The sequence below is a fragment of the Poecile atricapillus genome, chromosome Z, assembly GCF_030490865.1.
Source record: "Poecile atricapillus isolate bPoeAtr1 chromosome Z, bPoeAtr1.hap1, whole genome shotgun sequence".
NCBI classification, from domain to species: domain Eukaryota; kingdom Metazoa; phylum Chordata; class Aves; order Passeriformes; family Paridae; genus Poecile; species Poecile atricapillus.
In genome coordinates, this window is record NC_081289.1 from 65,972,587 (window position 1) to 65,998,769 (window position 26,183).

The window sequence follows — 26,183 nt, forward strand, 5'->3', positions numbered from 1 at the left end:
AATGAAATCCAGGGCGTTCCTGAGCTCAGGTGAGCTGGTGGCTGCAGGGAGGAAGGTGCTTTTCCCCCTCCTGTCTCAGAAGGGGAGTTTTCCTCTTGCTCTGGCCCAGGGATGTCCATGCCAGGTGCTGGATGTGGTGCTGGGGACAATGCAGGGGACAGTCCTGACAGCAGGGTCTGGCTGTGGTGGATGTGGTGTGTTTACACACTGACACAAAGGTGTCTCCAGGTCCAGCAAAAGCCCAGATCCATGTCAGATCCACATGGGATGCCCAGGCACTCCTGCTCCTCAGAGCAGCTGTTTCTGTGCTTTGGCTTTCTCACAAACCATCCAGCCATCCGAGTTCTGTGCACCTGCCAACAGGGAAGCTCTGTCTGATTTTCCAGCACTAGCCAGGTGTGTCTTCACAAGCTCTTCCCACCTGCAACCCACATTTGTGTCTCCATGCCTTGCAGACCGCTGGTTTTGCTAACAGGGGTCCCTTCCCAGGGCAGGCTGTGTCATTCCCAGGGACTTGCCTGCTGTGGCTGCCGTGCCAGGATGATCAGTGGTGTCTGAGCTCCAACCGGAGCAGCGTGGCCTTGCCAACACTTCAGGGAATCCGGCAGACACGGGGAGGGAGACCCTGCGTTAGCGTGTCCCCTGGGAAACACGGCTGGAAGGGGCACGTCCACGGCTGGAAAGAGTGGGAAAGCTGCAGGGCAAGACCAGAGCTGTAGCTCATGGACAGGGCTCCACATGGCCAAGGCCAGTGGCACCAGGGCTCTGTCCGGGACAGTGTGGCAGCAGGCCCAGGGCAGTGACTGTCCCCAGTGCTGGCACTGCTCCATCTCCAGGGCTGCAGCACCGGGAGCAGCTGAGGGAGCTGGGAAAGGGGCTCAGCCTGGAGAAAAGGAGCCTCAGGAGGACCTTCCAGCTCTGCACAACTCCCTGACAACGTTGCCTGATGAAGCATTGATTGCACCTGCTGGGTTAACACAATGATCATTTAGCAAAATCATTAGACTATGGAAGTGCACAATTAAAAGTACAATAAACATTAACCAAGGAAAGGAGTAAGAAACTACACTCCATTGATTTAAAGCCTCACAAATTAATGAGCTAGGTCAGCCTTTCTCCTAACTGGGCACAGTGGCACCAGTTCAGTGAGTGGTCAGACACAACTGTGGGGTCACTGGCCATCAGGGACCACCAAAGACACCCCTGGGACAGGAGAACACGTGCTGGTGGGAGGGAACGTGTGCTAATGACTTCAGGGAGATGGTAACCACGTGTGTGTTTGCTCTGGGACAGCCTGTGAGCACACATGTGAAATACAGCCTGGCAGCAGGAGCCTTTTCTGTGCTCAGCAAGCACCACATTTCAGAGCAGACAGCCCCTCATGCCTCCAGCTGAATGAAGAGTGGATGCTGCTTAATGCAGCACTGCGGTTCAGGAGGTTTCTTTTCACTGATTGTTGGTAACAGGAGGGGCAGCCAGGGGGCTCGGGCTCTGCTCCCAGGAACAGGGACAGGAGGAGAGGGAACGGCCTCAGGCTGGGCCAGGGCAGGCTCAGGGTGGACAGAGCAGGAATTTCCCCAGGGAAAGGGAGCTCAGGCACTGGAACTGCCCAGGGAGGTTTGCAGTGCCCATCCCTGGAGGTGCCCAAGGAATTCCTGGAGGTGGCACTCGGGGCTCTGGGCTGGGGACAAGGTGGGGATGGGGCACAGCTGGGACTCCATGGGCTGGGAGGGATTTTCCAGGCTGGATGAGTCTATGGGAGGCCACTGGGAAAGGTGTGGGGCTCCACTGGTCAGGAGCCTCAGGTGGGAGTGTGGCCACTGGGAAATGCTGTGCTTGGGGTCACCATGCCCGGTGACACCCCGGGACATGCCACAGCCACGTCAGCTGAGAGAGGTGACATCATGTGTCCACTGACTGCGTCAGGAGGCCCTGCCCATCCCAGGCCCCCAGTGCAGTGTGGTGCCACTGGGAAGGCACTGGGAGCTGGTGGGATATACTGGGATTGGACTCTGGACCATGATAACATCATACTAAAGTCCTGGATCACACTCAAAGTACTGGAGACAGCACGAGGCTGCACTGGGAGGCACTGGTCCCTGCTGGAAAGCAGAGGTTTGGGCTCTACTGGGAGCAACAGTGGAAGAAATTACTGGGAAAATGGGTAAAAAAAGTATGAAATAACAAGGGAAAACAGCAAAAATGGGCAAGAAGTGGTGAGAATAGTTGTCAAAATGGGGAAACTACCAAAGTAAAATGGTGAAATGTGTCAGAAACCAGCAGCACGGACACACCCAGCACCATCTGTGTGGGCCCAGTGCTCCCAGCACAATACTGGCTGGCACCACAGGCCTCCTGGCACAATCCCAGTATGGGCTGCCACAGTCCCAGTATGTGCCCAGTGCTTCCCACACACCACCAGCTCTCCCAGTATAATGCTAGTGAGACACAGCTCTTCAGGCAGGATCCCAGAATGTCCCCAGGGCTCTCAGTATGACACCAGCATGACCTACAGTCAAATCAGGATCCTGGTATGATCCCCAGTGTTCCCAGTATGAACCCAGTGCTTGCAGTACAGAGCCAGCCTTAGGCTGCAGCTCTCCCTGTGTGGACCACAAGTACATTCCCAGTGCTCCCAGGATGGGTCCTGTGGCTCTGTGTGTAGCTCCAGTGCATGTCCCCAAAGCTCCCAGTGCTCCCACTGCAGGTCCCAGCAGTCCCAGTACAGCCCAGTGAACATTTTTTGGTTCACCCCAACCGAGTGCTGCCTTGGGCTGAGTCCCCAAACCCTCAGAATTGCCCCCAGAAACGATGTCACCATCCTGCCACTGCCTTTATTGGTGGGTGGGTGCAGAGGGTCACAAGATCAGGCCCCCCCCAGTGAATTCCATTCGCTGCCAAGAGAGGGGAGAGAGGAAGGGGTCAGTGGGGGGCCCTGGGTGTGTGGCCCCTGACTCTGCAGGGTGTCCCCAGGACCCCGGGCTCACCTGTGGGGGGGTGACGAAGGCCAGCCAGTCGGAAGGGCGGGTGGGCAGCAGCCCCATGGCCTGGCACTTGTAGAGGGCCAGTGCCAGCCCCAGCCCGTTGCCCACCAGGAACACGAGACCCTGCAGTGCCCGCCGGCTTGAGCTCTCCAGGGCCTTCAGTGCTGGGGGGAACAGAGGGGTTGGGGTGCCTGTCAGTGACCCCCAGGCCGCTGAGCTGGCACAGGGGTCATGGGAGATGGGCAGCATCACAGGGGGAGTGCTGGGCAGAGGGGAATGATGTGGAGGTGACCATGGGGCTGTGAGAGACATCTGGCTGTCCATGGCGCTACGGAAGACCTGGGGGGCTGTGGGAACACCTGGGGGGCTCAGGGGCCCATGGGAAATTCATGGGGACCTTGAGGCTGTGGCACACCCAGGGGGCTGTGGGACACCCAGGGGCTGTGGGACACCCAGGGGGCCGTGGGACACCCAGGGGACTGTGGCACACCCAGGGGACTGTGGCACACCCAGGGGCTGTGGCACACCCAGGGGGCCGTGGGACACCCAGGGGACTGTCCCCATGCAGGGGCTGTGGCACACCCAGGGGCTGTGGCACACCCAGGGGGCTGTCCCCAGGCAGGGGCTGCACTCACTGGCAGACAGGGACATGAGGGCCTGCAGCGGGCGCCAGCCCATCATGCAGACCATCATGGCAGGGAAGATAGAGATGGTGTTGCCGGCCATGTACATGATGAACAGGTTCATGGGGATCTGCTTCAGCGGTGCCAGAGCCACGTCCCAGCAGCGCTGCAACGACAGGGGACGGGGCGGGTGTGGGGACCCGGCATCTGGGGAGCCCAGGGCGGGTGTGGGGACCCGGCATTTGGGGAGCCCAGGGCGGGTGTGGGGACCCGGCATTTGGGGAGCCCAGGGCGGGTGTGGGGACCCGGCATTTGGGGAGCCCAGGGCGGGTGTGGGGACCCGGCATTTGGGGAGCCCAGGGCGGGTGTGGGGACCCGGCATTTCGGGGGCCGAGGGTGGGGACCCTCTGTCATGCCTGCCCGGGGCTGGGGGGACCTGCATGGCCGGGACAGGGGAGGGACCCGGGGCAAGGACCACCGGCACGGGGAGGCTGAGGCAGGGACGGGTCCCTGCAGCTATCCGGCCTGTGGGGCATACTCTTATCTGGAGCAGGAACCACCCCTGGGGACCCGGACCGGTGGCTACCCCGGGAGGGCCGGAGCGCGGGGTACCCGGGCCAGGGAGCACCCCCGACGGCAGCGACCCCTCTTGCAGAGGCGACCGGGCTGTGTGGGGGCACAGCACACCCCTCCATTCCCGCCCAGTGCCCCTGTCCCCTCACACCTTCTCCATGAGGATCTTGTCGCTCTCGTGGACGCCGCCCTCCCCCAGCTGCCGGTCTGCGAACCCGAGCGGGCCGCGGCCCTCGGCGGCTCCGCGGGGCCTGGAGACAGCGGGGCGGGTGAGCGGGAGCTCTCGGTGTTCCGGCCCCCCCGCGACCCCGAGCCTCACCGAGCCCCCGGACCTCACCGTGCCCCCGGCGCCGCCCCCAGATCTAGTGACCACTTGAACCGGCGGCTCCGGAGCGCTGCTGCCGCCGCCATGGCTGCGCCGCGTCACGTGGGCAGGAACGCGTCCGGTCACGTGGGAGAGCACGTGAGGAGCCCCCCCCCCCACACCCCGTTTTCCCCTGGCTCTGTCTTTCCGCCCACTGCGTTTCAGCGCGACTTCTCTGCATTTACTGAGGGGCTTCTTTTAGTGGGGGCAGCCATGGTCTCCTGTGGGGTTTATTTTTGTTTTCATTTTTAAAGTAATTTTTATGTAGTAGGGGTTGGCACCCCGATTACAGCCCGATTTCATATCCTTCAGAACCCCCCCGCTGCACCCCTCGGTTCCCCGCATTACGGAGCCCAACGTTCTATCAGCGGGGGATATGGGCTATCGCGGCCCATATCCCCCGCTGCTGGGTGCTGTCGCCTCCCCTCGGACCCGTCCGTGTCCCCCACACCCCCACGGGCCCCCCGTTATTGTGCCCACACGGATCCTCCTCAGCCCACATCCACCGCGCATGCGCGCCCAGCCCCGCCCCTCAGGGCTTAGCCGAACACCGCCTCCCCATTGGTCGCGGTGCTACAAGCCCCGCCCAAGAAGATATGCAGTGTGTCACGCCGTGGTACCGCCATGCTGGGAAGGTCGCTCCGGGGAGCCGGTACCAACCGTACCGCCCTCTTGGGTGTGCCGGGAACGTGCGGCGGCAGCAGCCATGTTTGGTGTACCCGCAGGTGTGCGGCACCCCGCGAGCCGCCATGTCGGGTGTCCCGGCAGGCCCGTGTCCGTGTGTCCCCACAGCGGGGTCGCAGGAGCCAGCGGGTACCAGGACACGTATCCCCTGTGTCTGCCCCTCTCAGGACACCCTGTCGGCGCCGGATGGACCCAAGAGGCAGAGTGGAGGGAAAAGCAGTCCTTTACTGAGGGCTGGGGGTCCAGGCCAGTCCAGCTGCCCGCGGGGTGTCCCCGGCTCAGGACTTGGAGTAGCGGCGGCGCACGGAGTCGCGGTAGAACTGGAAGATGGTGTTGGCAGCGCGCTGGGCCGCCGCCAGGCACTGCTGCATCTGCACAGCACCAGGGCAGAGAGGTGGGTGTGAGGGTCCCACCGTCAGGGAATCCCACACCCCAAAACCCCCCCAAAACTCCTCACCTCCTCCACAGAGCAGCTGCCCTTGGTGGTGGCCATCAGCACCTTCCTCTCGCTGCTGGCGATGGCAAAGGTGAGGATGGCGCGGGCGTCCTGTGGGGACAGGGGTCAGGAGGGCTTGGAGGGCACACCCCGAGCCGGGCACCCCCCGAGGGCTCACCTGCTCCTGTCGGGCTGTGGGGTCCAGCAGGATGGTGCCGTCGGGCTGCAGGGCGCAGGTGACACCACAGAAGAGTGCGGCGAGGGGCAGCCCCGCGTCCAGCAGCGCCATGCAGGCGGCGTTCAGGCAGCAGGACAGCAGCTGGGGGGTGTCAAGGGACCCCACAGCACCAACAGCTCCGAGTCCCCCCGCCCCCAGACCCCCCAGAGCCGGCCCACAAAGGAAAGGATACGGAGCCAGCGTCGCTGAGCACCTGCAGCACCAGGGAGATGGCGGTGCGGGGGTGCAGCACCCCCAGGACCACGGCCTCACACGTCTGCCGCAGCAGCTGCTCCCGACTGCGCTCCAGCACACCTGCACAACCAGGAGCATGTCACAGCTGCCCAGAAACCCCTCTGCTGCTCGAGCTCTGGGCTCTTTGCAGCCTCAGAAAGGAGACTGCACCCCTGGGAGCGAGCGGGCAGCGAGCTCTCAGTGGTGTCCAGGCCAGGAAAGACAAATCCCCGCTGGCTGGAACTGCCAGGGCCGGCCAGCCCTCAGCGGTCTGGGCCTGGGGAGGTCAGCAGTGCCCGGCCAGAGGCATTTCCCTGCCAGAGGGATCTCCCTGCCAGGCAGGGCTGATGGCCACGTTTGTCACGGGTCCCTGGGTAAGGAGGGAATCCCTCGGGACGGCGCAGCAGCTGCGCAGGGAGCGGGTGAGTGCAGCGGGGCAGGGTGAGCCCAGGAACCCCCGCCCGCCCCACAGACACACTGAGCGTGGCACTAATTAGTGTGAGAGCAGCGGGGAACTCGTTACCCAGCAGCAGGGAGAGCACTGATTACTGAGAGAACTGGGAAACCTGCAGCAAACAAACACCAATGCTTTTGTTTGATAAAATGTGTAAATGATGAAGGGGTGTGGCTGTGCAGCATTTGTGGATCTACCACCCAGCAAAACGTAAATCAAGACCTGCAAATAAACCAAATACCTTGACTCTTGCACTCAGGGGGAAAGAACCTGTTTTGGGGCAGGGACAGGACAGTGGGTCCCACCTGGCAGCCCCACCTTGGGGCGCAGCAGCACCTCCAGCGCCGCCCGGTCCGGTAGCTCCTTGCTGAGCTTGGCCTCCGCGGGGCCGTAGAGCCCTGCCAGCACCGAGGTGTCACCTGGGGACACAGACAGGAGATGTCACAGCGGGGAGACCGCACCTGGGACCGGGAGCCCCTGGCAGCTTGTGAGAAGTGCTGAACGGGATCCCAGCGAGGGGAGAAGGGGAGCCCTGGGACGGGCAGTGGGGGAGCTCTGGGCAGCAGAGAAGGGGAAGCCTGGGAGGGGCAGCACCACAGACCCTGCGGGAAGGAATGAGGAGCCCCGGGAAGAGGAGCCAGGATGGGCATGGAAGGAGATTCTCAGAAGTGGAAGGCTGGGAAAAGAAGCCCCAGTGAGGAAAGAAGGGGAGCCTCAATTAGCAGAGCCCCACGGACCCTGCAGGATGGGGTGGGATGGGATAATGGATGGGATGGAATGGGATGGGATAACGGGATGAGGAGCCCCACAGACCCTGCAGGAAGGTGGCCGAGCCGTCGGGCCGCGAGAGCAGCCCCAGCTCGCAGGAGAAGGGCCGCAGCCGGCACTGCCCGTCCGCCAGCTCCAGCTCCGCCGCCATCGCAACCGTCTCACCGCTTCCGCCGCCACTTCCGCTTCCGGGGCGCGCGGCAGCCAATCAGCGCTGGGCGTCGCGACAGGCTCGCGCCCCTTACGACACGGGCCCGCGCGCGGCGGGAGGGAGGGAGGGAGGGGACGGGGCACGGCCCGGGCGGAGCGGGCGGAGCTCGCCGCTGGTCCCTGCTCCGTGTCCTCTGAGAGAGCCCTGCGGGATGTGTTCGGGCTGACAGAGCCCGGGGCAGGCGGGTGCCGGGGCCATGGCGGCCGGGAGGGGCTGCACGGGAATGGCCGTGCCGCCGTGCCCGTCCCTGCTCGGGGCTGGACACGGTCAGCGCCTCCCGGGTGCGGATCCGCCCCGCGGCGGGTGGGTGCCAGCTCCGGGGCACGGTGCGGCTGGAGGACACTGCCGACCCTCCCAGCCCCTCCGTCTCCTCCTGCGGCTCCTCCGTGACCCCTGAGCCCCCTGGCAGATTCCCCCCGAGGCCCTCAGCGTTCCCCATTGCCAGCCTGTGCCTGCCTTTTTCCCAGTCTCCATTCGCGTCCCAGCGTGTCAGAGCTGCCCAGGGCACCCGTGAACCCACACCTGAGCAGGGGCTGCTTCACATGGGACTGAGATGGGGACATCATCTTTGGCCCTTTGACTTTTCCTGGACAACCCCCAGGTCCCTGCTTGGAAAGGACCGATGATTTCCCATCACAAAAACTGAGATACACCAGCAGTGAGCTGACTGAAGGGTTCTGAAAGGTGACAGGAAGTTTATGTGGCATAACATGACCCAGGACTCTTTCTCCAGCAGTCTGGCAGGACCTGACGGGGCTGTAGGAGCCTGGCCGACGGCGGGCGCGATGGAAATGACCCCAGCAGAAGGGGTCAAGGAAACAGCCTTTTATCTTCTCCTTGGTTTCCCTCTTCTGAGCTTCAAATAGTGCCGGCATTTGTGAGCCCTCCTCCTCTGGTAGCGCCGGGCTGCCCGGGCCCGGCGGCTCCTGGCCCTTCGGAGCGCGGAGGGCCCGGCCCGGGGCTGCTGCGGCCCCGCGGGGCCGGGAGCGGCCGGGGAGAGCCCGGGACCCCCGGGGAGGAGGGCAGGGTCCAGCTGGCCGGGCCAGCTCCCCAGCCCGAGCCCTGCGGGGTCCGGAGCCAGCCCGAGGGCGGGGGCCGCTCTCGGCGAGGAGGAGCCGGCGCTGGCCGCAGGGCTCCCCTCCTCCTGCTCCTCCTGCTCCTGCTGCTCCTCCTGCGCCTCGGGGGCAGGCTGGGCGCGCCGCCGCAGCCAGGCGTCCCTGCAGCGGTGCACGGTGGCGTGGATGAGGCCGCGGATGAGCGGCGCGGTGTAGTCGCCCAGGTAGCCCCGCAGCATGTGCGTGAGCCCGGCGCTGTCCGGGCCGCAGATGCACAGCGTGGACAGCGCGATGCTCTCCACCTGCCGCGCCTCCCACCACTGCGGGCCGTAGATGGCGTCCAGGCTCTGCCGCAGCCAGGGCCGCACGGGCTCCAGCAGCTGCTCGTGGCCGTGCAGCAGCTCTGCCCACAGGTCGGCCGGCAGCTCCTCCGCGGCTTCGGGGCTCCTCGGCGGCTCAGCCGGCTCAGCCGGGCCGGGCGGGCCGGGGGGCCGCTCGTACACCAGGCGGAACAGAGCCCGGCGGGCCCAGCTGCCGGGCCCCGGCGGCTCCCGGGGCGGGATCAGGATGCACTGCAGGAAATCGTTGCGGTCCTGCACGGAGAAGCGGGCGCTGAGCACGGGCGCGTCGCAGAGCGGGCAGGTGGGGCTGCTGGCCGTGTGGCGCAGCAGGCAGCCCAGGCACGACTGGTGGCCGCAGGGCACGGCGGCCGTGTCGCTCAGCACGCTGTGGCACACCGGGCAGTTCCACTCCGTCTGCGTGGCCGTGCTCTCGCCCGGCGGGGCCACCGGCGGGTACAAGGACAGGAGGCTCCCCATGGCTGGCCCCGGAGCTGGAGCCGGGCCCGCGGCTGGACGTGGGGATCTCGAAGGTCTCTTCCAGCCTCGGTGATGCGGTGATTCTGTAGCGCTTCCAAAGCATGTCCCGCACTGCAGAATGGAGAGAGGCCGTGCCGCTGGCTGTCGTGGGGCACGGAGGGGAGCAGGAAAGGCTCCGGCCCCCCGAGGACAGCCCCCCTGCTCCCCGAGCCCCTGTGAGCAGCATTTCCCCTCGGAGCTCACCTCCAGCGCTGCAAGCGCCGCGCTGCCGGCTGCCCGCAGCAGGCAGGGCTCGGGACATGGAGTGATGCTCCGGGACCGGCAGGGAATTCCCAGTGACAGCCCAGTGACAGCCCGCAGCCTTCGACACCGCTCCAGGACACACCTGGCTCGACTCTCCCAGCCTTGCTTGGCCAGCAGTCCAGGCTGGAGCCACGCTGGCCCTGCCAGTGCCCGAGCACAGCCAGGGCGGGAGGTGACACCACAACACAGCCCCAGTGACCTCACAAACACAAGGTTTGTCACCCTCCAGCAGCAGGTGACATCACAACAGGATGACTGCCCACAGGCATCAGGGGAAGAAGGAAAATTCTGCTTCTTGTGTTTAGCTGTTGTGTTTCCATGCTGCTCTCAGCCACCTGCATCCATGTCTCTGTGTCTTGTCCCTGGCCCTGGCCAAGGTCCCCTGTGAGGGAGAGCCTGGTTGGGGACAGCCAGAGCTTCACATGGAGATAGGGCTGGGTGGTGCCTGTGTGAGCCATGGCGCTCCCCAAAGACACCCAGAGCAGCTTCAGCTCTCTGATCACACCCAGAAAGCACATGCACCCTTTCTTCTGGGATGCTCCTAAAGCACAGCATCACAGAATGAGCCAGGTTGTAAAAGACCTTTGAGATGATCGAGTCCAACCCAGCCCTAACACCTCAACCAGACCATGGCACTCAGTGCCACGTCCAGTCTTTTTATAAACCCCTCCAGGGATGGTGACTCCAGCACCTCCCTGGGCAGCCCATCCCAGTGCCCAGTCCCTCTTTCAGTGAAGAATTTTTTCCTGATGTCCAACCTGAGCTTCCCCTGGGGCAGCTCGAGGCTGTCTCCTCTCGTGCTGTCGGTGGCTGCCAGGACAAAGAGCCCGACCCCCAGCTGCCTCCAGCCACCCTTCAGGGAGCTGAGGAGAGTGATGAGGTGTGTGCTGAGCCTCCTTTTCTCCAGGATGAACACCCCCAGCTCCCTCAGCCCTTCCTCACTCGTGCTCCAAGCCCCTCACCAGCCTTCCTGCCCTTCTCTGGACACGCTCCAGCCCCTCCACAGCCTTCCAAAATTGGGGGCTCAGAACTGGACACGGCACTCGAGGTGCTGCCCAACCAGTGCTGAGCACAGGGGAAGAATCCCTGCCCTGCTCCTGCTGGCCACACCATTCCTGATCCAGGCCAGGGGCCATTTGTCGTCTTGACCACCTGGGTAGGCTGCTGGCTCATGTCCAATCACTGCTGCCCAGCACCCCTGGTCCCTTTCACCCCTATCTGAAGCCCAGTTCTCTTCTTTCCCCACCTTGTACCTGGGACAGTGCCCAGGGAGCCAAAATGGCAGGGGGGCTGCACTGACACTCGTTCTTGCACCTGCCTGTGCTGCCAGCCCCGACCTCGGCCTCACCTGATGTGCTGTTAATTGGGGACCGGCTTTAATGGGGCAGCACTGGCACTGCAAAACACTCAGGCTCCAAACAGAATAATGGGGGGCTTGTGTGTGTGCCCAGGTGGTGTTTTCATGTGACAGAGCACAACAGCTCTGCACGCTGTAGCTCACAGGGCCAGCTGAGCACAGAATTCTGGCCTAACAAGGAAAAGGCCAACACAGCAGCTGCAGTTACCTGGTGCTACTGTAAAGAAAGCTGAAAAGATACAACAAAGGAGGGTGTGGGTATGCTTGCAAGATAAAAATCAGTATTTTGTGCCTTTCTGTTACTTGTGCTGGAGGCACAACCCCAGGAACAGCCCATCCAAAGCACCCTGTGGAGGAGGAAAAGGGTTAATGGTCATCAACAGCCAAGGACATTCTCATTTGCTGTAATAAGTACAGGTGTAACAGAATTTTAGACTTAAGAGAGAAGTTTCCCCCTTCAAAATGAAGCAATATCTGTTAGATGGAAAGGCTACAGCTGTCCCCTGCGAGAGGACAGATCCAGACTCTTTAATAGCATTAATCCAAGGTCAGGGTGGATAAACGTGTTCTCTCTCTCTAAACCGGCCATAAGCAATACAGAAATGCAAACCTGCACCACTCAAAGCTGTTTTGGTTTGACTTTTTCCCTCACTGCTGTGGTATTACTAACCACAGCACTCGATCAAGTGTCAGTTACCAAACACAGGATCAGTGTTTCCCCCAGCACAACTGCAAGTCAAGGAGAAAAACTGTACATTATACGTTTAACTTCCTACAAAGTACAACTTCTGCTTAGTTGCTGCCTTTTCCCCTCTAAAAGTTATGAAAATATCTTTCCAAGGGGAATACAAAATAATGCATGGTACAACATTAGTTCCACTTATAAAGACATGAAGATCTTATTTATGTCTTCTGTAAGTCAGAGTACAAAACAGTATTAATACAGTAGAAGTTTTCTTTACATCATCGGTATGGGACATCAGACTTTTCAGGTGTAAATTTCAGCCTCTTCTTTCCAGAAGAGCTAAACTTCCAAACAACTGGCTTTTTGAACGACTGAATTTGAATAAACCTTTCAAATGCTGAGAACCTAAGGCATGTGTGCTCAAGAAACACACTGCAAAATTGCAAAGTATATTAAAATGTGTAAAAATAAAAATAATTTAAGACTGACACTGCTAATCTACAGTCTCTTTCAAACTGATTTCAGTAATTTATTTCTCTCTTGTTACTGCCCTAAGGCAATTTCATGGCTCAGGAGAGGCAGGAAATAGCTTGTACCTTAGCACTGGGCTCGGGCTGGCCCTGCAGAGTGAGGAGGACACCAGGAACTGTCTGGCCACTCACAGCAGGTCTGGACCGGGCTGCCAGCCCTCCTGGGCTCCCAGCCCTCGTGCATGGCTCGGCAGCAGCACTGGGCAGAGCACGCTCTTCAGCAGTGCCTCGCGGTGCCGGAATCCGCGCGGGCACGGCAGAGGGAGTGTCCCGCTCTCTCAGTCGCTGTCATACTCCTCGATCCTCAGTTCCTCCTCCTCCAGGATGGCCTGTGCTGCCATGGGCTGGGGCTGGCTGCCAGGCAGCTCGCTGCTGCTGGACTGACTGGAGGGGAGCCCCTCGGGGTCGCCGTCGGCGCCGTCCCCGTGGAGCGGCAGCCCGGGCTCCTTGTCACCCAGAGCTTCCAGCTGCAGTCTGCAAGGCACCAGCGCAGTGACCACGGGCACACGGCTGCTCCCGCTGCCAGGGCTGCAGCAGAACCCCATTCCCTCCCACTGAGGCACTTTGGGAATGCTCAGGAACACAGTTTGCTCTCCATCAGAACCCCTGAGGGAAGCAAACACCTACATTTCTCTCTGCCTACGGTTCCTGCACACTGAACAGATGGAAAAGGAGGATGGTGTTTTCAGCAGGAAGGCACCCCTCAGATCAGACACTGTGACACCCCACCAACTTATTAATGCAAATACAAAATGTCAGCAGTATCCACAGGTATGCTGCAGGGAAACTTAAAAGGGACGAGGAAGTTACAATTAATTTGAGAAGATTCACACCTTGTGGTGCAGACCAGGGCAATGACAAAGAAATAACAGCCCTCGGACACTCTCCTTCCTCCCTGACCAACAACCAACATGGCTTTTAATACAACAGCTGCGGAACAGGGTGGTGCCTGGAAATTCACAGCTAAACTCAGCAGCAACACCAGGGACAAGTAGGAGATGCTCTGTCAGATGCCTCAACAAACTGTGTCCTGGTTGTGAGATGACAGTCTGTCTCACTGCAGCTGTGACCTTGATTCTTAGCTAGAAACACACCAATTAAAGCACTTCTTAAATTCCAGAGGTATCTCAGCTCTATAAGTGTAACAGAGACTCTGCTGGGGTAAATGAAGTCTCTGATTTAGAGGGCTCACAAGAGTCACAGCAGATCTCCTCATGCCATGCCACCCCTGAGACTGCACACAGCCTGTGAGGGGGCCACTGCAGTCTCACAGGGAAAAACCCTGGGTTTTCAGCAATCTAATTTTAGATTAAATAACTCACTAAATAAACTTTTAGAAATACTTTGTCTTTGAATGTCACATCACAGACCCATGTAATGAAAGGGTTCTTCCCCTCCATACATGACACAGTCTAACTTTTTTAAACCACAGACAGAAGTTCAGCTTACCTGCCAAAATGTCTTTTCAGTGGCAGCCTCCCCACATCTTGGATAAAAGCAATCTGAGCTAAGAACAAAGAACCACCAGTATTGTATTAGGTAGATTATAATGAACAGACAGTTGAACATAGTGGAAAACAGTGACTTTAGTCGAGTATTCCTGTATATCTTTGGAATATTTTAGATAGCAAAACACCGTGTGTAACTTTTTTCTTTCCCTGAACTGTTACAGTTTACTACAATGTATTTACAGATGGCTTACACACAAAATTCCAGATGCCTGACATTCATCCCCTGTGTATTTATCATGTAGAGCTATTATTTCACAGCCTACAAAATTCACTCATCTTGATGCCTTGGTTAAGACATGATGTTTTTTATTAAAAACCTTTAACAGTAGCATAAGTGACCCAGCTCTCCAAACACTACCTTTTGCATGATGTACCACACAAAGTAGGTTTTTCTGCATCAACTGTTTGCTAATGGATTATCTCAGATTTAACTTTCTTTTTTTAATGCACTGCAAACTTGAATTTTGCTTCTTTTATCTGTGGAAGGCTTTTTGAGGTGTTGTAAGTCTGCTGCTGGTAGTGGAATTCAGTAAGCAATGAAGATCTAATCAATATTGCCTACTTGGTTTTCCAAATCTCCTCTCATCAAATCCTCCAGCAAATATAATAAAAGCCCTAAGCCTAGAGAGCGCCTTAATGACTGAAGTTTGACCAACCTGCCAGGGCAGCTTTAATTTTGGCTGTGGTACTGGAAGCATCTTTGGGCATCACCTACATAACATTTACCAGCAGAGTGTTTTATACTGAGGCAAAAGCATAAGCAGTATTGACCTTTCAGCTTATGAAATTTGTCAGTATGTTTCAATTGCAAAAAGAGCCCAAGATCAAGAGTTACCTTGATCCACCTTACCTTGGTTTCTCATTGGGTTTGCTAACATAGCAAGATAAGGCAGCAGCTCTGTCTGAAGGCACTCGGGGGGTAAACAGAAGCTTGAAAACAGAGATTTTGCAGCAAGGCAATTTTCCTGATACTGCAAGAGTAGGGAGTGGGGAGAAACACAAGTAAAAAGCCTGGTAAACCATCATGAATGTAGGTGTTCTGTACTGCAACACACAGACTTTCTTCCTGCCTGCTACACAGAGCTACTGAAAAATTAGACCAGATAAAGAAAAGGTAAGCAGTTAACATACCAGTCATAAAAATGGCACTATTCTTCAACTTTGCCTTTTACTGGGCATTAAAATTTAAAAAAATAAAAAATAAATTAAAAAAAATCTTTGATTACAGAATTCCCAGCCAATCCAGGCCGATGCTTTTTGCCAATATATTAGTTCAAATGTAAAAACATGCCAAGACCTGCTGTATCACCTGAACAAACTATTTCTGATAAACACATAAACTCTAACAGCAGAAATTTCTTACACTTATACAACAGTTCAGTGTGCTTCAAGCTGCACAAAACCAAACTCAATTCTAGAAATACTTACTAGTATTTCAATTCCAATTGTATCTCAATTAATTTAGGATTAAGAGTCTCCCAGGAACGTGTCAGCTTGGACACAGGCATCACACTTTGTCAGAGGCCTCCAATTTATTTTTACATTAAAGGAGTGATGCAAACTGCTCTTCTAGCAAGTGCTTCATAGAACCAGATTATCTCAAAATAGGGTATTTTACAAGCTGTGATCAACTTTCATCCATACTACTCAACAGTCACACTTTGGGGAAAAAAGAATGAAGAAAAAATAAAATCCAGGACTTACCTTCTTATTGATCAAAAACCACTGGGGTTTATGCAAGGGTCGGAACCCCATGCCCCCCTGCTGCTGGGCAGAGGCTCTGGATGTGTTGGAGTGGATCACCCCTCGGGTAGCCACGGAGGCACTGTAGCTCTCCATCACAAGCCGTGTCTGAGAGAGAAATGGGGCCTTGTGTGAGCTCACTTGCACTGAAACACACTCAGGAACTGCAGTGGCATGACATGCACAGCATTTTTAAGTTCAGATTACAGCAAAGCCTGTACTGAAAGCAGCTGAGAAAAATCAAACAGCTTGATTCCTTAGCACAAACATATTCTACTCAAAACACACTTTGTAAAATATCCTACAAGCACCACAACCCACTGTAATAAAATGGTGACAGAAGCTGGACAAAACGTTGGCTCTGCATCTCTTCTGCAGCTGATGTACTTCAGCATTCTTTAACAGTTCATGTCACTCACACCCTAAGTTCGCAGCAAACTTTCCAAAATGCAGCAAAAAGTCAAGAGGCTCAATGTCAAAGTACTTAAAAACAAGTGTGGGCCTATAAAAAGATGACACTTACACTCCAGTTACTACAAAGGACATCAGCAGTGCTCAGATATTCACTGGCCCTCACAACATCATCTATATCAGAAAAGAAATCCACGTAGTTCTGGTGCAGGTACAGATTGAACATGCTTCCAGACATATGTGATTTTTCTACAATATCCTGTCAGGAAGAAGAAAAGTTTGTATTTTACAGGTGGATAAGGAAAAGGATGTTATGTATGAAGAGCTGTGATGCAGCTAGGCTAGGGAGCTGGAACACAAGGTCTGTGCCATGATGCCCAGACACAAGGAGCTGGTTTGCCCCAGTGGTCCCTTCCAGATGAGTGATTCTCTAACTCTGAATGCACACCAGCTGAGAGCAGTGACCAAACCCATGTGGCTGAGTATCTGCTCCAGTCCCTCAGGACCCTCTGAACTCGTGAAGCCACTGCAGGAGTACCTCAGGCTGAATGAGCAAGGTGTCCCGGCGGTGTTCGGACAGGTGAGCAGGCAGCTGAGGGCACTCTGCTTCTGACGCTGCTTCTCCTGAAAGGGATTGCACAGGCTTTAGTCTGTATGTTCAAATTTCAGTGCTGTTAGCAACTGTCAGCTCCAGCAGCAGCAAAATTACAGATTCTCCATTCCCAGAGAGCCCTGGGACAGGCACAGGTACTTAATTATTATAGCCAATATCACAGTCCTCAATACCCGATTAGCTGCATTAAGTTTCATATAAGAAATCTAATAAAATTATTTTTGTATTCCCTCACCTCACTACTTCTTCTCAGCTGGTTTTGTAACTGTGAGTTAGTACTGAAATATGCACAGCCAGTGGCATTAGGGACCCTGATTTAGCAGATTTTATACGACTGTGACTGACCAAACACCCCAGACAGAGGCCATCCAAAGCCTTACTTTAGCAACTCCAGCTAGCAGCAGCTGACATGCTTTGCCCAGTGAAAGGGGGAACAAGTCAAAGTTTTCTTACTTTTGCAATAGATAATTTTTCCCAGAGCATGGAAAAGAAAAATGGATGCATCCTTGCCACCAATAGCTTGTATCTCCTGGTATTCTGAGGTATCACTTTTACTTTTCTTTCTTACTTTGGAAACTTCCTCACATTTTATTGCGGAGCTCTTCTTCTTCTTTGACCAAAATTCTTTCTCCAATGAGCAGTCTATCAATAAAATCAAAAATAAAATCAAGACACAGTACATGATTCTGCAGAAGTTTTCTATTATGTTGCTACTGCTAATGTTCTATGTGAACAAACAGTACTAATAAAAAGAACAGAACAGGCTATATAAATGGGAGCCCTATGAGGAAACTCATTTATTAGGAACACAGCCCAGTCTCCTAAATTAGCATCATTCATTACTTTCATTCCACTTCTGTCCCTTAAGCCACAGCTGAGGTACCAAGTACTTTTTTGAACAATAAACAGCTGTCTTTGAAAAAAGCATTCAGGCTTATCCCTTCTAGTTCTGATGCATTCCCCACTTGACCATGTTTAGAATTTCACGTTTATAAAGCACAAGTACAAATGAATGTATGTAAATTATATTTCAGTTACATCCTGTTATTTCAGTTGCATCCTGTTTACTTATCAAGTTTGTCTTCTACTGGCATTAACTGTACAATAAATTTCCCTGGAAAATGAAGTGGCAAAGAAAACCTTTCATTCAGGTGATTCTTCCAACTGCCTAATATCTTCCACAAAGTTTGGAGCTTCATGAAATAAAATCCTTATTCTAGTCTAAGCTAATAAACTTGAAAATTTTCACCCACAATTTCATTTTGTGGCATTTGAATCTTATTGAACTAAGATAAATTCTCCATTAGGTATAATTTTTCTTTTCTCCCACAATCACCATGGATCTATTTCACCCATTAATAGTGTTACAGAGTGAATGTATCAGTTGTGCTTGTGTAGACACACACATGAAGATTCAACACACCTTACACACATAAAAACAAATGCTGTGAGCTCAGGAGAGGAGCCAGTAGAGAGGGTGTCCCCCAAACTTGCAGAGTATCACTGGCAGCATCATGTTTCACCTCACTGAAATACCTGCACAACTAAAGCTGTTCTGCTCAAACACCCTCCCAATATCAGAGAAAACGTGAGAGGAGGATGCTCAGTGTGCTGCGACTCCAGCAGTCCACATACAAGAAGCTCTGAAGTCATATGCCTTTGTTTTCTCCACAGCTCTAACTCCCATGGTAACTTATTAAAAGTTACACAAACTGGTTATTTCAACGTTATTTAGATTTTCTGGAGGATGTATCCAGCAGTGAGACACTGCATGCCTCTCTCAGATATCACCAATCTAATATCCACTAACGGCATAATCACCACATTTAGAGCAATCCTCTGTTTTCTGATTCACACTGAACAACCCAAGCTTGCTACACCTGAAGACATCATCAGAATCGTTGACCTTCAATGTCTGCAAGTTAAAGGTAGAAACTTTATTCTCTCCCTCGTGTAATACAACTAACACTGCCCAGCTAACTTCAATATGCCCTAAAATTAGAAAAGTACAACACTCCCTCTTAAAAATGGACCTGAAACTACCTTTAATCTTGCATTCCATGAGCACATTTGGTACTTGCAAAGCAAATGGGAGGAAAAAATGTGTGACAGAAACAATAGCATTGCTAGCTCTGCTACATATAGCAGAAGACAATTGATGAGCCAGTTTCCTTAGGTCTAAGTTTAACATAAATGATGTCACCGTTTTGCCGTCCTGAGAATGAACAACACATGCCAGAGTACTGCTTTTAAAAATGCAACTCACAGACATCAGTTCCTTAACCATTACTGACCTGTAAAATGCTCATAAAATAAGCAGTTTAGGAAAGGCAAAAACCAAGCAGTGAAAGCATCCCTTTCAAACCAAGTCTGCAGCATAGAAACTCTGAACAGCAAACACAAATAGCAAAGACATCAGGAAGAGGGTACTTGATCAAATTACATCAGCACACACACAGATGTCATGGTTTAACCCCAGCCAGCAGCAGCTGAGCCCCAGTCACGCCCCCACACACTCTGTGTTTTTTCCTGCTCCACAGAAGCGTGTCAAGAATGTTTTTGCAACTCACCCACCTGTGCTGCAACTGTGAACAGAACATGTTTTCAGCAGAAATGGCCAAAATATCACTTAAAAAACCCATAATTTTTACCTTTCATAGAGGAAAACTGAAGGCTGTTTATTGCACTTCTTATGTCACCTGAACAACCTCTGCAAAGCAACTCCAGAGAAGTTCTATCAAGGGCATAACTCTTCTCTCTGTTCTGCAAGGAAAACCAGCATTAAAGCAGTAGAAGAGCAAGAAAAGGAGTATTTGAACATGGCTCTGGGAACCCACATCTCACACACACCTGCAACAGACACAAGAGTATCCACTGTGAGCTCAAACCACAGAATACTGTGACCTTTAAAGCACACTGTCACAATTCACACAACGATATTACAGAGAAAATACACATAACTCTTTGCAAGGTGTGACTCAATATGATACTTGTAATCAAAACAGTTCAGGGATAATACAGGATTTAGGTTCATGACTTCTTCTGGCTGGTTGGACATGTGAAAGATTGTATCTCTTCCTATTATTTGTTTCATTTATACAGTTATTCTAATAACCAGAGGAATTTTAAGGAGCAACTTTGTAGACTCAGACCACAGATCAAGTGAAACTCATCTTGAAAACAAGGTATCTTTTCAGCTTGTTCCTTGCTTTTTGTTGTTGTCGGGGAAAATGTTTTTTCCGTTGGGGAGTGAGGGGCTCTGCTTTCAAAGATCAAGTACAGTAACAAAAACCCCATTTTTATATGGTCCTAGCACTGCACAGAAATGATGAGCTTCAACAACTTACCATACTGGCTTCTGCTGCAGCTATTCGATTCAGAACTTTCATCATATTTGTTGGTGCAACAGGCTTGAAACTGTTGAATTCCATTAAAAAAAAAAAAAATTAATTAGTTTCTAACCTCTCAGTTATTTGAACCATGTCTTAATGAGGTAGAAGATCTTACCTGATATTGTATATACACAACTCCTCTACAATTTCTGCGGGGAATAGTGACCTCTGGCTGCTGTCTCCACTGAAGTTATCTGAGATTATAAAGACAAGGGGGCACCTGCTCCTACGAACAAAACTCCTGCATTGCAAAACAGCAAAATGTGATCAACTCCAGCTTTGCAAGTTGCTAAAGCTGATAATTAACAACTTGTTTGCCACTGACCTGAGGATTTCATGTAGACTGCCAGGGTCTCGGTAGAATTGGTTGGGGATGTCCTGCCCAAAACAAAGAGTTGCTGTCATTACATTCAGATGTAAAACTCTCCTGCACAGACTGATTGTCATGGCACTCTACATTGCCACAGAGTTTTAGCTCCTGGTTTGCTTGCTGTCAGCCACATTTAGAACATAGCTGGAGACAGACAGAGGAGCAGCAGGGGAAACAAGCCCAGCGCACAAGATGTCTCATTATGGAAAACCACCATCAGCAATGAAGCGTTTTCTTGCTGTCCCAGTCTCCTGAGACACAGCCCTGGGTGATCACACAGCCTGTGAACAAGAGTCTTGCCCAGAGGACAAACACTCCTGGAAGCAGCTCCCTTGGGGAGGATGGCAGGATACCCACCTGAGGTGTGACAGGACCTGCACAAGAAGGTGACTTTATAAAGACAAGTCTCATGAGATTCTGCTTCCTAAATTCTACAGTACACTGCATTACCCTGCTAGAACTTCTGTCTGTTTTGGTCTTGAAAGTTTACAGACAATCTGACTACCAGTTTCTAAAACTTCTCTCAGGAAAAGAACTGAAAAGTTCAGAAAGAAATTGCTATTGAAACACACCTCTACACAAATACAAATAAAGACTTGTCCTGTACCTGCCCACAAACCCTCAGCTTACACTTGTGCCCTCAACACCACCACCTGTGTAAAAGCAGGGAGAAAGTGCTAAATTTCAACTGTTCCTGCTTGTCTTCATTCTCATGTGTCCCCTACACTCTCCTGCATCACTGAAGAACAGGAATAGTGGTGTGCTTGCCACTCTTCCTGTTTATACACAATGTATTTCTAGAAACGTAATCATCCAGAAACATGGGAATTACTTCTCAGTATTGTTTGCTCCACTTTTTGATGCTCTGTTCTGTACTTCTGTGCTCAAACCAGACTCCCATTTCTGCCTGACTACTTGCTCCTGTGGCATAACTAACTACAGGTAGGATGTGGCTCTGGACTGCTGCAGAGACACAAAAAGCAGTGAAGATCTCATCTGCAGTAAAGCAGACTAACTCTGGCAAACACCAATTAAGTATCTGAAGCTAGTCAGCACGTCAATATTGCAACAAAAGGTACTGTTTTAAACACAACATTTCACAAGTTTTCACTTACTTCAATAAGAATAAGCTTTTTATCATTTTCTGAGGACTCCCCAAGCATCTGAAGTTTGTTATACTTATTTGCTCTTAATAGAAAATCTTGAAAGAGAGCTGCTTGGGCCTGACTCGGAAACGTATGAAAATTTGAGTCTGAAAAAGAAAACTAATTAAAAATATGTATTCTATATTACACCAAATAAAATATAAATACCCACATGAACTAATACCCACCCATGCTATTTTCTGACAGCAGCAATGAACAAACTCTTTGGCAAACACATGACAAACAAAGGAGAATTTTTAAAGGGGTGCAATTCAACTGAGGACCCAGACAAAGACACTTACCTGTTTTCATTCATTTGGTTCAAATTATATCCAGGCTGTTACAGAGCTCTCTATTCTGTATCTGAATTGTCAATTATTTTGGACTAAAGACTGTAAAAAAGCCCAAAACCTTTTCCAGATAAAAGCAACAGAAAGATGCTCATTGAACACTAAGGAATGGATTTACATGGATGTAGATCAGCTTTCATATGTGACAGACAGAAACTAAGCAAAAATACAAGATCAAAAACCCACAAAAGTAACTGGAGGGGGGAAAAAGAAAGGTAAAAATAAAATCCTTCAACATGCTTACCATGGCCAAACATATTTCTCAAGTCTTCCTTTGTGAAGTCTAAAGAGAGTGGATTGATCCATTCCTGCACCTGAAGGCCAAGATCTCTGGCTAGAATTTGCAGAGTTGCAGTTTTTCCACAGCCAGGAGGGCCAGTCAGCAGCAAGACAGAGCCACCCTGCCACAGAGACACAAAACATGATCACAGATGTGATAAATCAAGACTGACAGTTGGCTAAGGATGAATATTGGTTGAATTTCTCCCGTAGTTTCTCTGGTAATTATCCTCTCTCCCAGTGAAACCCCAGTCACACATTCTGTGCTGTTAATTTACCTGCTGAGCACTCGGAGAACCAGGCCAGGACTCTGAGAGCCTTGCTCTGCTCCCAATGCCTCTGGTAAATAAACTGCATGTGACTGCCAACACGACAGACATTCATCTGGAGAGCCAGCTCCAGTAGGCAAGGCTGGCAATTTGTGTCTCAGAACGCTTCTGATCAGCCAAGATTAACAACATCCTCACCATCCTTACACCAACTCAGTGCAGCTGGAAATTTGTCATGAGACTTAAAAATTAACCTGGCAGAGATAAAATGCAGCTTCAAACACATACTGAGGAGTTGTGATTTATGACTGGATGCCAGAAAACAGTATTTCTGAGCAAAACCAGAATCCACCTCTTAGGAGCATACGCCCAAAATAAATGTACAAGCTCTAACCTACGTTCTTAGGGTATTTCCTACAATGCAGAAGCTACAGAATTGCTATCTCTCTCAGTTCTCTGAACCTGAAATTGCATCCAGCTCGATAGTATGGTTTGATGATTTTAGCAAGTTTACCTGGTTTGGCTGCCTCTGAAATACGTGTGTTTTTAACCAAGTTTCAACTTCCTCAATCTTCTTCTTTTGCACAGCAAGGTCATTCTGAAACAAGGTTAAAATATCTGAAAGTTATATACTGAACTCTTGGTTTCTAATGATGAAATTCAAGAATAGAATAAACGCTGGGTAAAATATCAGGAGACATGTTGGTGTGTGCTTCAGTTATGTGTGTGCTGTGCAGAAGCAGTGCCACAGCTAAGGATAATAATCTCATCCTGTTTCCTCAAACAATCAGTTTTCCATTCTTTGTAGTCAGGAAATAATGAGTTATTTATTATTCTTTAAGCGATAACACTTCAGTCTTGTCTGTGTCAGGATACCTCATAGCTCCTGCTGGAGATAGTCCTTTTTACTTTTTTTACTCTAGTACTGCAGAAGTTTTTGGAACTTGTGCAAATCCCACAGAGCTGGGTTGGAGTACTGGATGTACTAGAATTCAGTCACAGGTTCAAGAGTTTACAGGTGGACTGACAGGAAAGATCTCCTGAGCAGGAAGCTGCTCAGGAAGCCTGGGGGATCTCCTACAGACAGAGCTCCCTGGGCTGTGGCTTCGTGCACTGGCTGGCAGTGAATCGATCAGCACTGACAGTGACCCAGTGACCCGTACCCCTGTGCTTTAGCAGACAGGGCATGGTGACAGCCTGGCTGCTGCAGGCTGTGCACAGAAGTGTCCCAGCGGTGTCTCCACTAGATGGGCACTGCAGGAGCTCGCACACCTGGCTTTCAGGTCGGTATCTCTCCACCCACGGCAGCTCCTCTCGGGCCTGGCTCCGCCCAGGCCGGGCACAGGGCTGGTCGGCAGCGCACGGTTTGGCTCTTTTCCTGGGAGGAGCCCTGGCTCTTCTCTTCTCTGCCACGGGGCTCGGCTCTCTCTGCTTCTGCCGACGGCCCCTGCCAGAGCCGCCCCTCAGCACCTTCACAGCAACCGCGCAGGGGGCTGGGCTTCCGAAGAACTCATCAAACGGCTGCGACAGCCAGTCTGTCACCTGGAGAAACACAAACATCTGGGGAGGAACGCAGCGCTCGCCTCCCCTCCGCTGGCCACGGCTATCTGGAGAAAATGGGAGATTTTTATCAAATTTATCAAATGTACATTGCCCCATGCCTGGCAGTGCCCGAGGCCAGGCTGGAGAAACCTGGGACAGTGGAAGATGTCCCTGCCATGGCCGGGGTGGGGCTGGATGGTTTCAGGGCTGTCCCAAGTACAACTGGTCTGGGGTTCCATGGTTGTTCTGTACTAAAAAAAAAGCTGCATTATTGTGCCAGGAGTATTTGGCAGCAAACTGGTAAATCAGAACAAGTTGAGAACTCCAGAAATGCACATCCAATCTAAAGAATCAAAAAAGAATGAAAAAGCAGTCTCAGCTTACTCAGACCAATTTTACATGATGGCAATATTCACACTGTCTCTGTGCAGTGTTCAGTATGTGGCACTTTTTGCCCCCTTTTTAAAAATATCTACAGTGCAACCTTTGTGCATAAAGGTTAGGAAGAGATGGCAGAGGACAGTTATTGAGGCAGCACAGTAAAATCAGGGAGTGTTTGCTGCTCTGCACAGCTTGGGCTGAACCAGAGCCCACGCCAGGACAAGCAACACTGCTGGCAACAGAAGCAGGATTTAATTCTGGGTTTGAGGAACAGCCTGCTGGGACAGGGCAGCAGACTCACCCCCAAGGAACAGCACAGGGGTCCTGTGGCAGCCCCTCAGTGGGGGACATGTGAGAGCAGACACAGCATCCCCCAAAAGGGCTGTGAAAACTCTGAACCAGCAGTGCAGAGTGCTGGGGACAGGACACTCAGAGCTGGGTGCAGCAGGAGGCTCTGCCTGCAATGGGCTCAAAGAGCTCCAGCAAGGCCCTGCTTGCAGAGCCCCCACTGGGAAATGCAAGAGGGCTGTCACGCTGCTTTTGGGGTGAATAATGCTGAAAGCAGGCTGACTCCTCCATCCCAAAGTTCAACAGCCTGAGAGGGAGCTGAAGCTGGTCAAATGCCCAGAGAAAGGAACAACCAAGTGCCAGCACTGAGAGCTTCTGGTGAGCTGCTGCGCTGACACAGCCTGGGCACATCTGACTGACAGGGCAGCACTTCAGACCACAAAAACCCCGTCCCAGATTTTAAAAGCAGTGTCTCCTGACATTTCCCGCCTTGGTGGGTGTGGGGATTCCTTCTGGAGTGGGGATGATGTGATCTGAGGGTCACTGTCTGAGGCTGAGCCAAGCACACACAGCTTGGGTGAGTACTGGTGATCCCTATTCTGTAACTGTTTCTGCTGGCTTTAATACAATTGCCTCCGTGTTAAGAATCACAGAATCATTAAAGCTGGAAAGCACCTCCAAGATCAAGGCCAGCCTTTACTCCATATTTCCACTGTTCATAAAGCATATTCACATTTCAGCTGTCGCTCCACGACAGCAGTGGTTACAGTGCCTGTACTGTGTAATGAATAATACTGATCAAAATCTCTTTCTCCAACCATTATCAAGTACGCTCACATAAATATATCTGGTCTGGCAGCCTCCATCCTGCAGGACAAGGCTGTGTGAGGGTCAGTGACATCTGCACAACGCTGTCCCCACCAGCCACCGGCCAGCTCTGGGGCTGGCACCGGACAGCCTTCATCTTCATCAGAGCAGCTCTGAGGGCTTCGGAAAGCCGGGGGCTGTGGGGCGCTTTGCGGGGCCACAGGAGGTTCTGGGGCTCCTCCTGCCCCTCCTCGGACACGTCGCACCGTGCCCGGCACCGTCACTGTCACACACACCGAATTTGGGCAGAATTTGCACAGCCACCCGCGATGACCCCGTGAAAGGGGAGGATCGCTTCCAGTGACACCAAACCAAATCTCTCTTTAGGAAAAGTCACAACAACCCCCAGGGAAAAAGGACAAGAGGCCTTGAGACTGCTCGAGACACAGACCGCGGAGGAAGGACCGGGCCGCCGAGAGCGCCTTGCTCGCACCCACCTCCGCCGGCCTCCCCGGGCCGCTGCCGGACATCCTGGGCCGGGGGAGCCGCCCCGCCGGGCCCCGCCGGAGATCCGACCTCGGGGGCTGGGACTCGGTGCTCCGGGGGGAGGCAGAGCCGCGATGTGGCTGCCGCTGTGGCTCGGTGCCCCGGGACGCGCTGCCCGGCGGTCTCGGGGAGCTCTCGGGGCTCCGCTCCTCGGCGCGGCCGCGTCCCCCCACACGGCGCCTCGGGCGGGGTCCTTCCTGCCAGCCGGCGCTTAGCTGTCCGCGCCGCGCCGGGCAGCGC

At 53.1% G+C, this 26,183-nt stretch overlaps 4 protein-coding genes across 6 annotated transcripts; all 4 read right to left on the minus strand.

Moving 5' to 3' along the window:
- Positions 1-2,814: 2,814 nt before the first annotated feature.
- Positions 2,815-4,835, minus strand: EMC4 (ER membrane protein complex subunit 4). Of its 2 annotated transcripts, none has more exons than XM_058826822.1 (5): positions 4,518-4,835; positions 4,332-4,431; positions 3,620-3,773; positions 2,988-3,148; positions 2,815-2,894 (listed from the first exon to the last, which is right to left on the minus strand). In XM_058826822.1, the coding sequence occupies exons 1-5, from the start codon at positions 4,589-4,591 to the stop codon at positions 2,859-2,861; spliced, it is 525 nt and encodes a 174-aa protein (XP_058682805.1). In that variant the 5' UTR covers positions 4,592-4,835; the 3' UTR covers positions 2,815-2,858. The 2 variants fall into 2 exon arrangements, with proteins under 2 accessions (XP_058682805.1, XP_058682806.1); XM_058826823.1 differs by having other exon boundaries at positions 4,500-4,625.
- A 598-nt stretch (positions 4,836-5,433) lies between these two features.
- Positions 5,434-7,534, minus strand: EXOSC5 (exosome component 5). The gene is made up of 6 exons (XM_058826820.1): positions 7,383-7,534; positions 6,875-6,988; positions 6,075-6,196; positions 5,843-5,983; positions 5,686-5,775; positions 5,434-5,599 (listed from the first exon to the last, which is right to left on the minus strand). The coding sequence occupies exons 1-6, from the start codon at positions 7,486-7,488 to the stop codon at positions 5,507-5,509; spliced, it is 666 nt and encodes a 221-aa protein (XP_058682803.1). The 5' UTR covers positions 7,489-7,534; the 3' UTR covers positions 5,434-5,506.
- LOC131572592 (uncharacterized) lies at positions 7,499-11,390 on the minus strand. The gene is made up of 3 exons (XM_058825837.1): positions 9,665-11,390; positions 8,557-9,532; positions 7,499-8,043 (listed from the first exon to the last, which is right to left on the minus strand). Exons 2-3 carry the CDS (start codon positions 9,419-9,421, stop codon positions 7,499-7,501), a joined length of 1,410 nt encoding a protein of 469 aa, XP_058681820.1. The 5' UTR covers positions 9,422-9,532; positions 9,665-11,390.
- A 181-nt stretch (positions 11,391-11,571) lies between these two features.
- On the minus strand, positions 11,572-26,077 carry RAD17 (RAD17 checkpoint clamp loader component). Of its 2 annotated transcripts, XM_058826878.1 has the most exons (16): positions 25,895-26,077; positions 23,652-23,921; positions 22,894-22,977; positions 22,076-22,232; positions 21,452-21,588; positions 20,292-20,344; positions 20,082-20,207; positions 19,922-19,991; positions 19,226-19,337; positions 17,028-17,216; positions 16,500-16,585; positions 16,074-16,220; positions 15,512-15,658; positions 14,658-14,778; positions 13,746-13,803; positions 11,572-12,770 (listed from the first exon to the last, which is right to left on the minus strand). In XM_058826878.1, the coding sequence occupies exons 1-16, from the start codon at positions 25,925-25,927 to the stop codon at positions 12,575-12,577; spliced, it is 1,986 nt and encodes a 661-aa protein (XP_058682861.1). In that variant the 5' UTR covers positions 25,928-26,077; the 3' UTR covers positions 11,572-12,574. The 2 variants fall into 2 exon arrangements, with proteins under 2 accessions (XP_058682861.1, XP_058682862.1); XM_058826879.1 differs by lacking the exons at positions 22,894-22,977; positions 23,652-23,921; positions 25,895-26,077 and having other exon boundaries at positions 11,579-12,770; positions 21,452-21,601; positions 22,076-22,193.
- Between the last annotated feature and the right edge of the window lie 106 nt (positions 26,078-26,183).

Bases quoted from the DNA above. Each gene is read 5' to 3' on its own strand.
- EMC4 (XM_058826822.1), bottom strand. From the start codon at position 4,591: ATGGCGGCGGCAGCAGCGCTCCGGAGCCGCCGGTTCAAGTGGTCACTA. The intron at 4,432-4,517 runs GTGAGGTCCGGG...CGCTGTCTCCAG, and splicing joins GGGGCGGCGCCGGGGGCACG to GCCCCGCGGAGCCGCCGAGG. The intron at 2,895-2,987 runs GTGAGCCCGGGG...CTCTCTTGGCAG, and splicing joins CCTTCGTCACCCCCCCACAG to CGAATGGAATTCACTGGGGG.
- EXOSC5 (XM_058826820.1), bottom strand. From the start codon at position 7,488: ATGGCGGCGGAGCTGGAGCTGGCGGACGGGCAGTGCCGGCTGCGGCCC. The intron at 6,989-7,382 runs GTCTGTGGGGCT...CTGTGTCCCCAG, and splicing joins CTCGGCCACCTTCCTGCAGG to GTGACACCTCGGTGCTGGCA. The intron at 5,984-6,074 runs GTATCCTTTCCT...GACACCCCCCAG, and splicing joins TGCTCAGCGACGCTGGCTCC to CTGCTGTCCTGCTGCCTGAA.
- LOC131572592 (XM_058825837.1), bottom strand. From the start codon at position 9,421: ATGGGGAGCCTCCTGTCCTTGTACCCGCCGGTGGCCCCGCCGGGCGAG. The intron at 8,044-8,556 runs GTCCCGGGCTCT...TGCCCTGGGCAG, and splicing joins CCCTGCCCTCCTCCCCGGGG to CTCTGACACGCTGGGACGCG.
- RAD17 (XM_058826878.1), bottom strand. From the start codon at position 25,927: ATGTCCGGCAGCGGCCCGGGGAGGCCGGCGGAG. The intron at 22,978-23,651 runs GTGTGCGAGCTC...ACCTTGTTTCAG, and splicing joins GATACCGACCTGAAAGCCAG to AATGACCTTGCTGTGCAAAA. The intron at 14,779-15,511 runs GTAAGTCCTGGA...CTACTCTTGCAG, and splicing joins GGTTTTTGATCAATAAGAAG to TATCAGGAAAATTGCCTTGC.